Raw genomic sequence first — 16,550 nt, 5'->3', positions numbered from 1 at the left:
CGGGTGCGGGCGCGTGCGGCGCGCTGGCGGCGGCGGCGCGCGCGCTGCGGCGCCCGCAGCCCGTCGCCTGCGCCGCGCTGTCGGCCCGCGCTGCCGCCGCCGCGCGTCTCGCCACCGCCCTCCACTGGCGCCGGGCCCTGCTGCCGCCAGCCACAGAGGAGTGCGCGGCTGCACTCCGCGAAGTAGCCAGGGCTCTCACCGCAGCAGGCCTAGTTGCACGCCGCTCAGCCATATCTCTAGAAGAACTTGCTTGGCGACCACATGGTAAGTTTTTTATAAGGTATTTGATGATATTTAGTATAATTCTGCACACTTTCAACCTTATTCATAAAAAGTTAGAGCCTCCTTGAAGGCTCCTTGAAGGCCCGATGCTAAAAAACATGATTTATAAACGTCTGTTAGCGCTAATCAGTCGATCAAGGCTCTGCTAAAGTTAGAGGACCGTAGACCTTCCTTTATCTCCCTGCTAAGTCACAAAAAAAAAGCCGTGGTGGCCTAGTGGTATGACCTATCGCCTCTCAAGCAGAGGGTCGTGGGTTCAAACCCCGGCTCGCACCTCTGAGTTTTTCGAAATTCATGTGCGGAATTACATTTGAAATTTACCACGAGCTTTGCGGTGAAGGAAAACATCGTGAGGAAACCTGCACAAATCTGCGAAGCAATTCAATGGTGTGTGTGAAGTTCCCAATCCGCACTGGGCCCGCGTGGGAACTATGGCCCAAGCCCTCTTGTTCTAAGAGGAGGCCTGTGCCCAGCAGTGGGACGTATATAGGCTGGGATGATGATGAAGTCTCAAAATGGCCGCCACAAGTTTGAACAGCTGACTTTGACAAGAGCAAAAAACCATACCGAAGATATTTTTAGTGAAGGGAGGGTTACGCAAAGATTTTAAAAAATCCAGGAATTTGTATTTAAAAATCCTCTAAATTAGGTATTTATTACTGCTACTTTACTACTTTACTAACAATAAATATGAAAAAAATAAAATTAGGATGATTAACATAATTACGGCTTTTTGCACTTAAACAACATGCGGATCGGAAATGGCGGGAAAACAAACATCTCGCTTTTTTCCTGCTAATTTGCTGTTACTGCTGTCAATTTTTTTTTTAAATTATCGATGAGGCCATTTTTTACCCGACTGCAAGGAGAGGTATTGTTTTTCGCGCGTATCTTGTATGTAAGTATGTAATATTCTTTATTACCGCATATCTCTCAAACCGCTGGACGGACCCGCCTCTCGCACCGCGGACGAGATTAAAGACCTGCTGAAAGGCATCCGCCCCATACAAAGTTTCTGGCACCGATGGTGTCTCCAACCGGGTGCTCAAACTACTATCCGAGACCAGCATCCGCCTCCTTGTCACCACTTTTAATGCAGGCTTATCGAAGTCCCATTTTCCTTCTGTTTGGAAAACAGCGGAAATGATCAAGCAACCACAAACTCTGTAAACCTCGTGCCAATCTCCAGTTATAGGCCTATCAGCCTCCTAAGTTTTCTGGGGTAGCTCTACGAGTATAAACGCACTACTAGCACTCGCCGACGACCCAGACCCCAAACTACAAATTAACTGGAAGCGGTTGTACCGACTGTCGCCGAGCACTCCCTCCACCGTCAGGCAGGGCGACGCTGTTACAGTAGAAACATCATCAATCAATTAATCAATATTTTTATTCGTCGAACCTAGGTATATACACTGCAGTTGTAGTTATAATGATGGGTTTTAATATTTGGCTACGTCGTACCCGTTTGGATTAATAAATAGCTGGGCATTGTTCGAGTGATTCAACCGTCTCATTTTATTTGGACATATTTATTTTACAAAATGGTCATTCTGATACAATTTTTTAGTTATCTGGTAGAAATACAGAACTATAAAAAAATAATCGTACACGACATCAAAATCTACAGCCAATTCGTAAAAAATATGATCAGAAAAATGAGGCGGTTGAAACGCTCGAATAATCTCCCAGCTTATAATTTAGGCCTCGTTCTATAGCTATCAAGAATTCGTGCCGAACGGACGCATTTATTTCGTTAGTTGAATATCGGGTCGATGATAATTTTTCATGAATCCGTGCTTTTAAATTTTAAAAGGAAACTGTTTAAAAAACTTGTAAATAATTTAACTGAAAAGACGTAAATAAAAATAATAATTTAAAAAATCCAAAACTGCAAAAGTGAACTAAAAAGATCGAAACAAGACAAAAAAATTAAAAGTATCAAAAGCTAACATAATTGAATGAAAGAAATCGATACAAGACCAAACAAAACAGATTAATTTAAAACATGTCCAGGGTAGTCCTTCAAAATTTAATGCAATGATATGAAATGCAGGCGTAGGCATGCATTTGTTATCTATCACTCAATCTCATGCCTCCGTTTTGTCTTTGTTTGCCTTTTGTTTGCCTTTGTTTTGATTGGTCTTGTATCGATTTCTTTCATTCAATTATGTTAGCTTTTGATATTTTTTTTTTTTTGTCTTGTTTCGATCTTTTTAGTTCACTTTTGCAGTCGGGTTTTTGATTTTTTAAATTATTATTTTTATTGTCTTTGATTTGTCAAGATGGCCAACATAACGCGTCTAATCCATCTATCAGCAGCTCAACAACTAGCAGACTGCTAGCAAGCGTTTATGAATCATAACTTCTTGACAACCAATTTATTGAATCAGGCGTTACTTTGCGGAGGTCCATATCAATGAACTAAAAGAATTTCCTTTCTCACCCGCGACCTTACGATAGCTAAGCTTATGCAAAAATATGCGTGTTCATGCAGTTCCTCCACCTCCACACTGTAAGAACACACACAAATCACACAAACTCATCTGTCACCACCACCACACTACACTGACGCGTTTCGAACTCAACCAGAGCTCATCTTCAGTGTGACACAACCGTACACCATGCTACCAGTTGTTAGACTAACGAACCACAACCACCGTTTTAATTTGTCACTGTAACTCCCCAATTACCCACATATGTTTTATGAAACAAAACAAAACTACCCACAAATTATTAATAATTTTTTTAACCGTCCTTCAAAACTAACTTGATTTTTATTTATTTACTGTCAAGGCATGTTTTATTAACTACCATTGCTGAAATTAGAGCCTAGCCGTAGCAAGGGAGATGAAACTAAATTTACCTGCTCATTAATAATAGACCCCATACTGTTGTATCTAATTTTCTCCATGCATTCTAAAACACTAAAAAAATTCGAGACGAAACCCCTTGCCACAATAGCAAAGCAAAGCAAGGAAAGCATATTAAAAAATAAAAATCAGCAGATAAATTTTTCAGTAGAAGTTATAATGCAAAATGTTAAAAGTTAAATTTGCGGTATCTCTGAAGTCGAAAAACAATTGGATTCTTTTACATACATATTCTAAGTAGTACATAGGTACATATACAAAAATAATTTCAGACTGAGGAATTATTCACAGAGAGCTATAAACGATTTTCATATTAAGGTAAAAATACCTAACTTCTCGTAAAAAAGTTGTTGGATTATTGTATAATTATAATGTGTATTACCTATTTTCATCATGTGCCAAGTTTCATAGGCGGGAGAATTAATCGGGTTACAAAACCTTCGTTGGTCGGAGTATAATATTAGTAGGAGAAACTGGATAACCTACTTACCTATGTAAACTTATTAAACGTACCAACTTATTTTGCTATCCACGCGTTGCCGCTTAACGCTGATAGCGCTTCATTGCGCTCGCTGCCAGCGCTACTGCCACGCTGTTGCCCCCCGCCCACCGCGCCATGTATCACTATTGTTTTTATTTTGTTACAGGATTTCCTCTTAATATCCATCGGAGATTTTTTTATACTCGATTCGATAATTGCCAGTTTATGATATTTTAAATTAATCTTGACTGTAGAATTAATGCGTCGGCGTGAAAAATAATCAAACGTTAATTAAAAAAAAAGTGCTGAAGTCACCCAGGTGAAAATTTATGGTCTTGTGTATTACAATTTTACAATACTAAAATACAAAAATCACCATTATTGAAATTTGTATGTGAGTACAGGAATTAATTATATTCGTTTTCTTAATAATAAAAAAAACCTCTTTTTTTTAGGGGTGATTTCTTAAAACCAGCTTTTATTAATAATAAGTAGTCTTGGGATAAAAAGTCTCCTGTGTAGAAATTATTTTTCTAAAGATATATCTTTATGAGTCGTATAATGGCATTTAAAAAAAAAGTCTTTAATTATTTTTGAGGGAAACAAGGAATTCTTACTTAAAATAATATATTCTAAAAATTTCAAAACTTTCTCCGTTGTAGGTTTTATTGTGAAAATTCCATTCAACTGAAAATTCCCAGCCTCCACTACTAGACCTACCTGGGTACTTAAGATTCTTGATGAGGCTATAAGTTTATAAGTATACCTTTTATCTAAGGTTCAAAATATCTGTTTTTCAAATTGCCAAGCAGATTAGCCGTGAATGCAAATGAACAACTAGGCAGTGGAATTATAATACCTATTAAATGTGGCGCCCGGCTTTGCCAGCGTAGAATATTCCTTGAAAAAAATGTGTCTATGTAAGTATGTGCCAAATATCAATTTTCTTAACATGCATTACCCAATTCTCATGGTTTTCGAAAATGATTAGGTATATTATTATTTTTGTTTTTGGCTAATATGAAACAAAGAAAAAGCTTTTAGAATAAACGTAATTGAATTATTGCCAGCAAATACCTAGGCATAACAGAGGCCTTTGTACGAGTATTAACCTGCCCGGATAAATAATACAATATTGTCTCATATACATATTTTGGAACCTTAATGTAAGGTATTGTCCATAAATAAATCCATTAGTAATTTGATATACTCGTAGCTCTTTTTCATTCAAGACAGGCATTATCTATTATGTTCCCGTTAATATTAAATAGTCATGTTTAGCTAGAAATTTCAATCTACGCCAGTCTCAGTCTTTGTAGGTATTTTTATTATAAAAGAGATATAGCGTCTAGTCCTTATCAATGAAAGATCCAGCCAAGTGCTAGTCAGAATCGTACTCTGTGGGTTCCCTAACCAACAATGTAACATAACTACTTTACTTAACCACAACAAACTTATGTAACTTTGTTGTTGACAAAATTTAACCCCTCATACATAGATGAAGAACCTGACTACGAAGCTTTGAGGTCCCGGGTTCGATTCCCGGGCGGGGCAGATATTTGCATGAATACTACGAATGTTTCTTCTCGGGTCTTGGATGTTTAATACTATTTAAATAATAATATTTAAAAGTGAATATTTATCTACTCGTATTCTGCATCTTTAGGTACGAAATTTTAATAAAAGTATAAAAGTGCATGTCGCGTCACGTGCATTGCAGAGTTCCGTAGTTACCTTCTCATGCCAAATTACAATTTTCTAGCAATATGAGACTTTGAGTTAAGTTACGTTTAGCCGGGAAAACTACCTAGGTTTCTGAAGGTTTCTAAAGGTTTCGGAAAGTTCTGCAATTCCACCAAATTCCGAAAGACCGAGTTTCTGTTCCATAAATATCAACAAACCACATGAATTGACTATAACATTGAGGCGTAAGGTCCCGAATGCGTACCAGCTTAGTTTGTTTCGTCGTTCACCTCGTCCTCAAAGTTAAGCCTATCTAAACAGATAGGTAGTATGTCCCAGACGCACGCATTTGTCAACAACTTAGATGGTATTTTTCTCATCTGCCATTGGGGTGGATTTTATTTGGTTATGAAGCATAACTTTCATCTTATTCTTTTACATCTTGAGACCTATTTGATGAGAAAAGGCTAAATAAGTTCTGTTATACATACTCATACCGTAGATATTATCGGAAAATAAATATTTTTGGGATGCGATTGGCTGGAACTCGTTAAGTCCCAATCTGAGGCGATTCGTAATAATTTCGAAACTTTGTACTACGTGCAAACCTAAGATATCTGATATAGATAATTCTCGGTATAATTACGAAAAAAATACTATTTGCTATAATAATTTTTATTTGAAATTTTTAGCCTACCCGTTCCTTATTGCCTTGCAGTTAGCTAACTTTGCAGATAAATCTCCGATTCTCAAAACTGTTGACAAGTACTAAGGTAATGTAAATGCTAGCATGTTGGCTAAGTCATTTAAAGTCAACCAATTACAGGTTCAACTTGAATTATCTTTTTCTTAATCTCATAGCAACTGTTTTAAAAAATTAGTTTACGTCCAAATTATTTGGCCTTATAGAAAAGTTAGTGGTTACCTATTTGCAGTGGTGGTGGTATGCGGCGCGGGGCGCGCGGAGCAGCTGGCGGCGCTGCGTGCGGCGCAGCGGACCGGTGGCGCGCCCGCGCTGCTGCTGCTGCACGCCGACGAGGACGCGCCCCTCGCCATGCCCAACACCAACCAAACTATAAACAATATCACTGTAGCTCTAAGAAATTTGCCTTACCCACAAACGCGAGAGAATTTGACATCTAACAAATCAACGTATATTTCAAAAACCCCGAATTTATCGAGCGACCTCCGGCCTCTCCATGAGAAAAGTTTCCCGTCGTCGTTAGCTTACGCGCTCGTAAACAACATAACTGCGAGGCCTTATCGCAAAAAGAGGACACGGCAGGAGTCGGCTGACATTTTACGGACCGAAAACGTCGTAAACACTATAAAAAATAGCACATTAGAGAATCAGTTCCGAAATTATTTTCCTTGGTCTTATAATAACACTCGGTCCGCAAAACAAACATTCCAAAAAAACAAGTTCGAGGACATAGCGCGACTCTCACCAGTTCAAGGTCGCGCATCGAATCGCATCCGGCTACGCCGTGACTCCGCCGCAGCCCAGCCGCCTACCGCCGAAGGCGCCGCGCCCCTCACTACTGCCACACCGGCACCGGTTGTTGATATTTTCAATTACATTAATCCGTTTCTTTTTCAATTGGGTACCTATCAACAGCATATATTTCTACTAACAACGGGTCACGGACGAGTAATAACAGAATCTTTTGAGAGTATAGTTTATGACGAAATACTAGAAAGTCTCAATCGCCAGGAACAAGCGGAACAGACTCGAATGGAGAGCAGTGAAATAAGATGTTACTTGTATGAAAGAATTATTATCAAGAATGATTCTTTTGAGTGGAAATTCATCACAAACTTTGTGTCAACATCTTCGCGCTCCCTTGACGATACTGAAGATTGGGTTACAACGGTGAAAGTGTCGAATTCAACTTGCGATTTTGAATATTGGAGCTTAACACACGCAGCCACTGAGTATGACTTGTCACCCAAGTATGTTCATGGAATACTGCCGGCAGTATTTGCTTGTTGCGCACTGTTCGTAGCGACGACTGCAGCGTTAATTACTCGGTACGTGACCACCAGGCGCCGACTTCGAAAAAGACGTGGTGATGCGGTTCTGATGGTTGGTGACTTTTCGTTTCCGGCTGACGAACGACGACGTGTAGGTGAAGGAATGGAGACTATGCTGTCATGTTGGCTACAACAGTTACACGAATTTGGAGGGCCTGAACTGGAGAAACCTGACTTACTCAAGCAGTCACCGCGATCGATCCCTCCACCTATTGCTGCCCCATCGGCGCCGTCGTCTACTTGTAGCGTTAACCGACTCAACCCTGATCGCCGAATACGATATAAGGTAAAATAATAGGTAATAAAGTAAGGTAATATAATATTATGTGTCTTTTCTAGTTGAAATCGTAAATTATGTACCCACGCATGTCACCTGCACTAGTAGAACAACATTACTTCTAATCGTTTACATACTAAGTATTATGGATGAATAGAATATCTACATATACATGTATACAAGAAGGAGTGTATAGAATGTTATAACATACGAACTATAAACTCATTAAATACTTTCGCGGATCACACATGTAAAACATTACAACTTCCTTTGTTACCTCGTGATTGAACGTTTACTTTTTGTTAGGGTGACGCAGTGCATATGAAATACCTTCCTGCTTCGAGCTCCCTAGAACTAAGAAGACGAGCGACAGATGTTCTGCTCGTAATGCAGAACATACGACATGAAAATCTTAACCCGTTTATAGGTAAACTCATTATTTGCTTCTATAGATGTCTTGGATTTAGTTTATTCCGTTTACCGAATATTATAAACTGGCAGGTTGCTTATGCGACGTGCGACCAGCCCTGGTTTTTGACGCATGCGGGCGCGGTTCTCTCGAAGATGTGTTGATGGCTGATGATATCAAACTGGATTGGACATTTCGACTATCTCTTCTCACTGATTTGGTCAAAGGCATGCGCTACCTGCACGCGTCTCCGCTGCGTCAGCACGGCCGGCTGTCGTCACGCAACTGCGTCGTCGATTCGCGTTGGGTGCTTCGCATCACAGACTATGGACTTCCTAGTTTTTATCGTGCCCAGGGATGGTCTCAGCCAGTGCGATCGGCTAGAGGTATTATGTATAATATCTTCTAAATAAAACTTAACTTAATGCAGTTTAATCGTTTAAACTGATCTGACGTGATTTCAATATCTTATTATTTTCACTTTCTCGCTTATGTTAAACAAAACTTGCTTGGATAAATAAACGTACATAAGGGTAGCTAAGCATAGTAAATACTAATTTTGTCTTAGTTTGTATAGCTACAATTGTGCCCCAGACTCTAATGCTATTAACAAATTGTTAGAGCTCCTGTGGACCTCACCCGAGGTCCTTCGCGAGGAGCGTGGCATGGGGCGTGGCTCGCAACCAGGAGACGTGTTCTCCTTTGCTATCATCATGCAAGAAGTAATAGTTCGCGGCGAGCCATACTGCATGCTCTCACTCACACCAGAAGGTTTGACATATTTGAAATCGTACCTACCATTAATTCTCATTAAGTTACGAAATCCACACTAATATTATAAATGCGAAAGTGTGTGTTTGTGTGTTTGTATGTTGGTCCGTCTTTCACGTCGAAACAGAGCGACCAATCAATCATCAAATCAATGTGATTTTTGGCATGGAGATAGTTTATGGGTCAGAGAGTGCTATAGGCTACTTTTTATCCCAGAAAAATGCACGAACAGCGCGTGATATCTAACCAAATTCCACGCGGGCGAAGCCGAAGCCGCGGACAAAAGCTAGTAGTTGAATAATAATAGTTTAATTATTATGGCAGAAATTGTGGAAAAAGTAATGCGCCCTCCGCCTCTCATCCGACCGTCGGTGTCTATGGGCGCGGCACCTCCCGAGGCCGTGAGTGTGATGCGACAGTGCTGGAGTGAGTCTCCAGACCTTCGCCCTGACTTCCATACTCTGCATGATGTTTTTCGCCATATGCATCGTGGACGGCAAGTATCCACTGATACCGGAAAGAATTTAAACGCGTTATGAAACATAATAATTGGCTAAACCTAATTGTAATTTTTTTGCAGAAAAATCAATATAGTTGACTCTATGTTTGAGATGCTTGAAAAGTATAGCAACAATCTAGAAGATCTCATAAAAGAACGGACAGAACAGTTGGACATGGAAAAGAAAAAGACGGAACAACTTCTCAACAGAATGCTTCCTGGGTATAAAACTTGCCTATAACGCAATAGAAATAATGCAATTAGGTGTGGTGTATAGGCCCGATGAGGACCAAGGTTTCTTCTAATTAAAAAACTAACCCTTTCGTGTACCTACCTACAACATGTATGAATGAGGAAAACACAGGATAACGTACAGTCGAGCAAATTGAATCATGACCCAGGGTGGAACCTTTTAATAATCAATATCACTAAATGATTTCCTAGACAAAAGTATGAGATCTCAACATGAAATTAGTAGCACAAAGGTTCCACCCTGGATCATGATTCAATTTGTTCGACTGTACATGACGCGTTACTGCGACTCCTTCTATTTATTTAAGTTTGCTAATACTGGTTTGTTCTTTTATTTTACCTACCTAAAATGAAAGGCTACTTCATACATATCTACTTACTGTGTTGTCTAGCTGAACCCTGTCATTTGCCTTGGTGATAGCTCGCACTATATTATATAAGGAATGCGAGCAAGCATTAACATTTTATTTAATATGATTACGATTCATGATGACAATCTTATACTTATCCTTGTTATTAAAAGCCCCCCGCTCCCTTCCGGAAATCAGACAAAAGGTTTTGACTTTGCCTTTATTGTACACGATAGGTTGCGTAACCTATCGTGTAACTTAAATCAAGAAAAGGCAGGTAGTGCCCTTGCGCTTCGCTTGGCTCGTCTTGGCGGGGGCACTACCGTTTACTTAATTAAGTAAACCTTTTGATCGTTTTTTTTTTCAGTTCTGTTGCTGAACGTCTGATACTAGGCTTACGCGTGGAGCCTGAGGAGTTCGAGGAAGTGTCCATCTACTTTAGTGACATCGTAGGGTTTACAGCTCTAGCAGCGCGCGCCACGCCAGTCCAAGTCGTAGACCTTCTCAACGACTTATACACTGTATTTGACGCAGCCATAGAACAGTATAGCGTGTACAAGGTCGAAACAATCGGAGATGCTTACATGGTCGTCGGTGGTTTGCCTAATCGTGCTCGTGACCACGCTGAGAGTATTGCTAATATGGCTTTACATCTCCTGCATCTCGCAGGCCGATTCCGCATTCGACACGCGCCAACAGCACCTTTGCATTTGCGTATTGGATTACACACAGGACCGTGTTGCGCTGGTGTTGTCGGTCTGACGATGCCTAGATATTGTCTCTTTGGCGATACAGTTAATACAGCTTCACGTATGGAATCTACAGGTGAGATATTTTATTATATTTCACAGAAGTAAATTGTAGGTAATGGAGGTTTTGATACCAAAATATAATTACTTATCATTCTTACTCGGCTTTTATTTTGTATCTTTAGGTGCGGCATGGCGCATTCAGATTTCCGCTAAGACAGCCGAGCGACTGACTGTTGCGGGTGGTTATCGTTTAAGATCGCGCGGTCTTACCCAAATCAAAGGCAAAGGTGCTATGCACACATACTGGCTATTGGGTAAAGAAGGATTTGACAAACCACTTCCGACACCTCCACCACTTGAGTAAGTTAAATGGGGGCTATCGCGTATGAATTCGCCACTAGAGGCGCTAGTGTAGCGTGAGGTCTCCGAAATGTCAAATCTCATAGTTTTTGGGTGAGCTACGCTGGTTTATTTAAAATTAAAATAATTTTGTGAATATTTTGCAATATCTGAATTTAATTATGGCAAATATGCGTTCCGGGGCAATGAATGTCTGTGTTTTGAGACAGTTTTGTCTTTCGGAAACCTTTGTCCTCCCTTTTTTCCGAACAAAACGGGGACTATGCAACACTGTGGCATGCTCGATATTTTTATGGTACGGTTTTAAGGTGTATTAAATATGATTTTAATCTTAAATTTGTTTTCACGCCCGTAATAACAGACTTTGAAAGCCATACTTAAAAACCTCACGCAACAGTGCGCCATCTAGTGAGACAAAAAACGATAGCCCTCATTGAATTCCATCCATCCATGCATCCATGTCTCAGTTTGTATTTTCGATACGGTTTCACGGGATACCCGTAAAAGTAACAAATTTGGAGTTGAATTAAAAAATACAAAAATACTCCAAAAAACAATCATAATTAAATTGAATTATTATTTTGTATGTGTAGAAACTTGCACTAACTTATACTATTTTTCACTCAGGACCGAAGAAGTTTTATTTGAGGCTGATAGCGAAAATGATAGTGAGACTACGACGCCTCCGGCGCAAACGGAAAGCGTTCCGTTAAGTGAAAAATCTAAGCCGGTTGTCCAACGGCAGCGCTCAGATGCTTCAACCAGTTCAGATAAATTTGGTAAATCAACATTATTCATAACAATAGCTAGGTACGTTTTTAAAATGGACTTTTGAATTATGAAAGCCTTTTATCATTTCACAGCGTGGCAGCGATCAGGCGCCGTTTCCGCCGATAGCAGTCCGCCCCCGAAGGTGCCCTCTACTGGTGTATCCGGCACGGCCACACCCATTGACCATTGCGCGCCATATTCTCGTTACAGGTACGTGCGTTTTGTTACAAAAAATATTAAGAAAAAATTATAACAAAACGGACACATACGTACAATATTTTGGGGGCACCTCTGGATACCCTGTTTTTGCGGCTTGGAGTCATGGACTGAGTCTACTTCCCAAATTTTGTTGAAGTCGGAGAAATAATATAACGGGTATAACGGTAGATAGAAATGCCCATATATTTACACTAGCTGTTGCCCGCGACTGCGTCTGCGTAGAATTCATTTATCGCTTTACCGTGGGAACTATGAAATTTTCCGGGATAAAAACTATCACATTCACATGTCCTTCCCCAGTACTCAAACTACATTTCTGTACACTGAATTTCATCTAAATTAGGTCAGCACTTTATACGTGAAGAGGTCATAAATAAACAAACAGACTTACAAACTTTCGCATTATATTATTGTTATTTATAATATTATTATTATTTTGAGACGACCAGATGGCCTATTGGTTAGAGAACCTGACTACGAAGCTTGAGGTCCCGGGTTCGATTCCTGTGTCGGGGCAGATATTTGTATGAAAAATACGAATGTTTGTTCTCGGGTGGGGGTTGTGTCGGGTGTTTACTATGTATTTAAGTATGTATCTATCTATATAATAGATTATCATTCATTTATTAAATAGAAAATTTACAATGTTATATTATACACATTACCTAATAAACTAAAGATAAATCCTAACTTAATAAAACAAAAATGTCAAAAATAGAATAACAAAATAATCACAAATAATCAAAAGAAACCAAACAATGTCAACCAAAATTAAATAATTAATTACAACTACAAAAATAAATAATAATAAGTAATAAAAAAAAACAATTATACAAAATACCAAAAAAAACCTAAACGAGAAAAAAAAATGAATAGTAATAAATTAAATAATAAAATAAAATAAAAACTACTCCAGACCCGTCCGCATCGTACTTGGCCCAAACGTACCCATCACCCCAGCGGCATTGCCTCGTTGTATGGCCAACGAGACCCGCTGGACCAAGTACGACCCGGAACAGGGGTCACCTCCTCTATCCCTCATCCTGCGCCCCAACTCCCAAACCAACGACCTAGCGTCCACCCCACAAGGGCCAGCCGTCTCGTCCGCAAATGGTACAAAGTCGTACGTCGGTTCCAAGGCTGAGTATTTTAGGCGGTTCGACCGCGTGGAATTTTCAGCCGCGGAACCAGCTGCCCTCGACGTGTGACTCAGGTGTGATGCCGCAAAGGTACTTACGCACGTTGCATCCCACAAGAGACACCGCCCTCTCTGCCAGGGAACCAACGCCAACCCATCAGGCCTCTTGCCGTCGCTACGGCTCAAACCCGGAGGCTCCAACATACAAGGCACGTTAGCTGCACCCATTGCCCTGTGAATCAGGTCATTAATTGAGTGATGCCTCGAGAACCGGCCAGCACACCTTTGACAGCTAAGTCCATGGTGACCATCCTCCTCCACCATCGCCCCGCATATGCAGTGATGCTGCTCGCAAACTTTTCATTCCAGCCTAAGTGCAACAGCTATCCGGAGAGAGTCGTTATCCAACAAAGTGCCAAGCTGGGGAGACGGCAAAGCCTGCAGCCTCGCCCCCGACTCGGGAGAAGCAGATGTCTTGAGTCGCGCAATATTGAAGCCCGAAGCATCGCACAACAAACCCGCACTAGTTTGCTTACACCTAATATCGTCCCACTGCCTCTGCCTAGCACGATCTTCCGGCCACTGATCGCGCGCGCACAACGATAAGAAAACTAAATGTATTAAATTCTCGTTGATAAATTCATCTAGCTCGAATTCAGTTTCTAATATAAAGTTAAATGGTCAAACTATTGAATTTGTAAAATCAACAGTATTTTTAGGAATAACGCTCGATTCTAAACTACAGTGGGGACCTCACGTCACAGCAATCGCGGGTAGATTGAGCTCTGCTGCTTTTGCAGTTTGGAAAATACGGCAGCTAACCGATGTGGCGACGGCACGGTTGGTGTATTTTGCTTACTTTAATAGCATTATTTCGTACGGCCTTATTTTATGGGGATCTGCTGCAGACATTGAGCCAATTTTTATCTTACAAAAGAGAGCAATTAGAGCAATTTATAATTTGAAGACGCGTGAATCTTTAAGATCTTTTTTTAAGGAAACAGATATCCTAACCCTGCCGTCGCTTTATGTTTTTGAAATAATCATGTATGTTAGGAAGAACATATGTGATTTTCCCACTAACGTCGATAAGCCAAAGGCTACTAGAAACACAGGGAAGCTTAAAGTTCCATCTTACAGACTGGCTAAAACCAAAAAGTCTTTTCTGGGAAATTGCATACGTTTTTATAATAAAATTCCAAAAAATATTACAAATGAAACGGATACAAAATTCAGATCTATTGTCAAGAAGACATTAATATCAAAGGCGTATTATAAAGTTAATGATTATATCATGGACAGGGATATTTGGAAATAATTCCGATCCGCATTAGCGATCCCTTCAAATAGCGAACCTACTGTGTTAAAAATAAAGTTGTGTTAAATACTTGTGATGTATACATATCATTTATTAATATTGTAAATCTGTTTTAAAAAAATATATATACCTCGTTGAGTTTCTTGCCGGATTCTTCTCAGCAGAGGTTTTTCCGAACCGGTGGTAGATTTTTTTTTGACATTCATAAGTGCTTGTTATAGCCTAAATTGAATAAAGATATTTTGACTTTGACTTTGACTTTGATGCCCAACCCGCGAGAGCTTCCGACACAAACGGTAAAGAGACCCCGTTGCCATTTAGAGGAAGAATGCGAGCAACAAGATTCACCACACCATGAGCCGAAGCCAAAAACGCGACCAGACCGACATCACGCACGCGCCGCACTCCCAACCCGCCATATCGAACAGGAAGAGCTGCCTGACACCACTGTGAATTACTCAAGCGAGCATTTATAATGTTCTCTAGCACGTGCTTAATCGCGTCGTCCAGCAGTCCGACCGCACCATCAAATAACCAGGTTGGAGAGGTTCTCAGCACAGAAATCATCCGTGGCATCGCAAAACAATGCCTCAAAAGAGTCAGTGAAACATGCGCCGATAGATATAATTATATTTATCCGTTGCTTAGTATCCATAACGCAAGCTTTACTAAGCTTACTTTGGGACTAGGTCAATTGGTGTGAATTGTCCCGTGATATTTATTTATTTAGTATTTATTTATTTTTATTTATTATAGTAGGATTACTGAGGCGTCAAAAATTCGTATACAGTACTAAGTATGACACGAACTATAAGGTTGATGTTTACATCTATCTATCTATTTAGCCTTTTTATCCTGAGCTCATCCTCCTCCGTTGTATTGTTATAGAATATCTCTAAGCTCAGTGTGTCGCTTGACAAACGCCTCCTCTAACATTTTCCACTGTTTTCTATCCCTGGCTACCCTCCTCCAGCTCGGGCCTGCCGTTAACTTTAACTCATTCTCCCATCTTATACTCGTATGTTGTCTTCCTCTGCTCCTCTTGCCATCTCTAGGATACCACTGTGTGACTTCTTTGCTCCATTTTTCCTGCATGTCACGCAACATATGCCCAGTCCATCAACTTGGAAAAATAATACAAGACCTAAATAAAGAAAGTGAGAAAAAAATTAGATGTTTACATAATATGTGTATTAATATGTGACTTGATAGAGAGCTGAATAGATATGTATTTTATTTATGTCCTCAACTTCACGTCAATTCTTACTTAGATGAAATTACTATTTATGTAAATAAACGCTGAATGTTATTGTAGATGCTTGGCAAGTGGGCCGAGGGGACTAAGACGGCAGTGGTCCCTGGAGCGGGGCGATGCGCTGGCGGTCGCGGCGGGCGCGCGCGGGGCGCTGCCGACGACGCCGACCACGCGCTCGCCGTCGGTCGAACCGCTGGCGCTGCTGGCGCCGCCCGCGCCGCGACTGCCGCCCGCGCGCTACCGCACGCGCCCAGATGCGCCGATGGTACTCTCGTTAGCCCAGATCGCACCTGCTGCACCGGCCCCCACTCAGCAGGCCGGCGAAGACGCGCACACGCCTATGTCTTGTCCTCCCTAGTCTAGCGGCGTACACTGTACCCCGGCCTCGAGCACTGTCGGAAGCATTTATTCGTTCCGTACTTGCGGCGAGCTCAGCTCGACTCTTGATCGACAATAATTTATTTTGGTAGTCGACTCCTCTCACGGAGCTGTCTAACGTATGTATGTATGTAAGCACGTTCCTCTCCCCACGAGGTCTGTTTACTCACCTCCGTTACCTTTAGACCGGTCGTTCATAGATATTTGAAGTATTGTTGTAATGAAGTCATTAGAAGTAGCATGTGTAAAATTATTTTTTTTACAAAAGCACTTGCAACTTACATTGTGATTTATCTCGGGTGATTTGTGTATTTTTGAAACTTTTCATTATTATAGTAATAAATATCTTTTACCATACTAATAGAGTTTCAATTCACTATAGAGTACATATTTTAAACCTACAATAAAAACAAAGAGTATTCCAAGGCAGTGAAAAAGTTGTTTAGTC

At 40.6% G+C, this 16,550-nt stretch overlaps 1 protein-coding gene across 1 annotated transcript; it reads left to right on the top strand.

The window, feature by feature from the left end:
* Nucleotides 1-2: 2 nt before the first annotated feature.
* LOC141441784 (uncharacterized) lies at nt 3-16,082 on the top strand (the record flags this gene model as incomplete). Its single annotated transcript, XM_074106965.1, has 12 exons — nt 3-264; nt 6,255-7,639; nt 7,937-8,057; nt 8,132-8,425; nt 8,661-8,810; nt 9,135-9,306; nt 9,391-9,531; nt 10,279-10,736; nt 10,846-11,023; nt 11,651-11,802; nt 11,887-12,004; nt 15,785-16,082. Coding segments are annotated over 12 exons (3,729 nt in total), but the record flags the coding sequence as incomplete, so codon positions are not given.
* Nucleotides 16,083-16,550: the final 468 nt, after the last annotated feature.

The sequence above is a fragment of the Choristoneura fumiferana genome, chromosome Z (assembly GCF_025370935.1).
Source record: "Choristoneura fumiferana chromosome Z, NRCan_CFum_1, whole genome shotgun sequence".
In the NCBI taxonomy this organism is placed as follows: domain Eukaryota; kingdom Metazoa; phylum Arthropoda; class Insecta; order Lepidoptera; family Tortricidae; genus Choristoneura; species Choristoneura fumiferana.
Note: the sequence above shows the minus strand (reverse complement) of the source record. Positions and strands in the feature narration are given on the sequence as shown.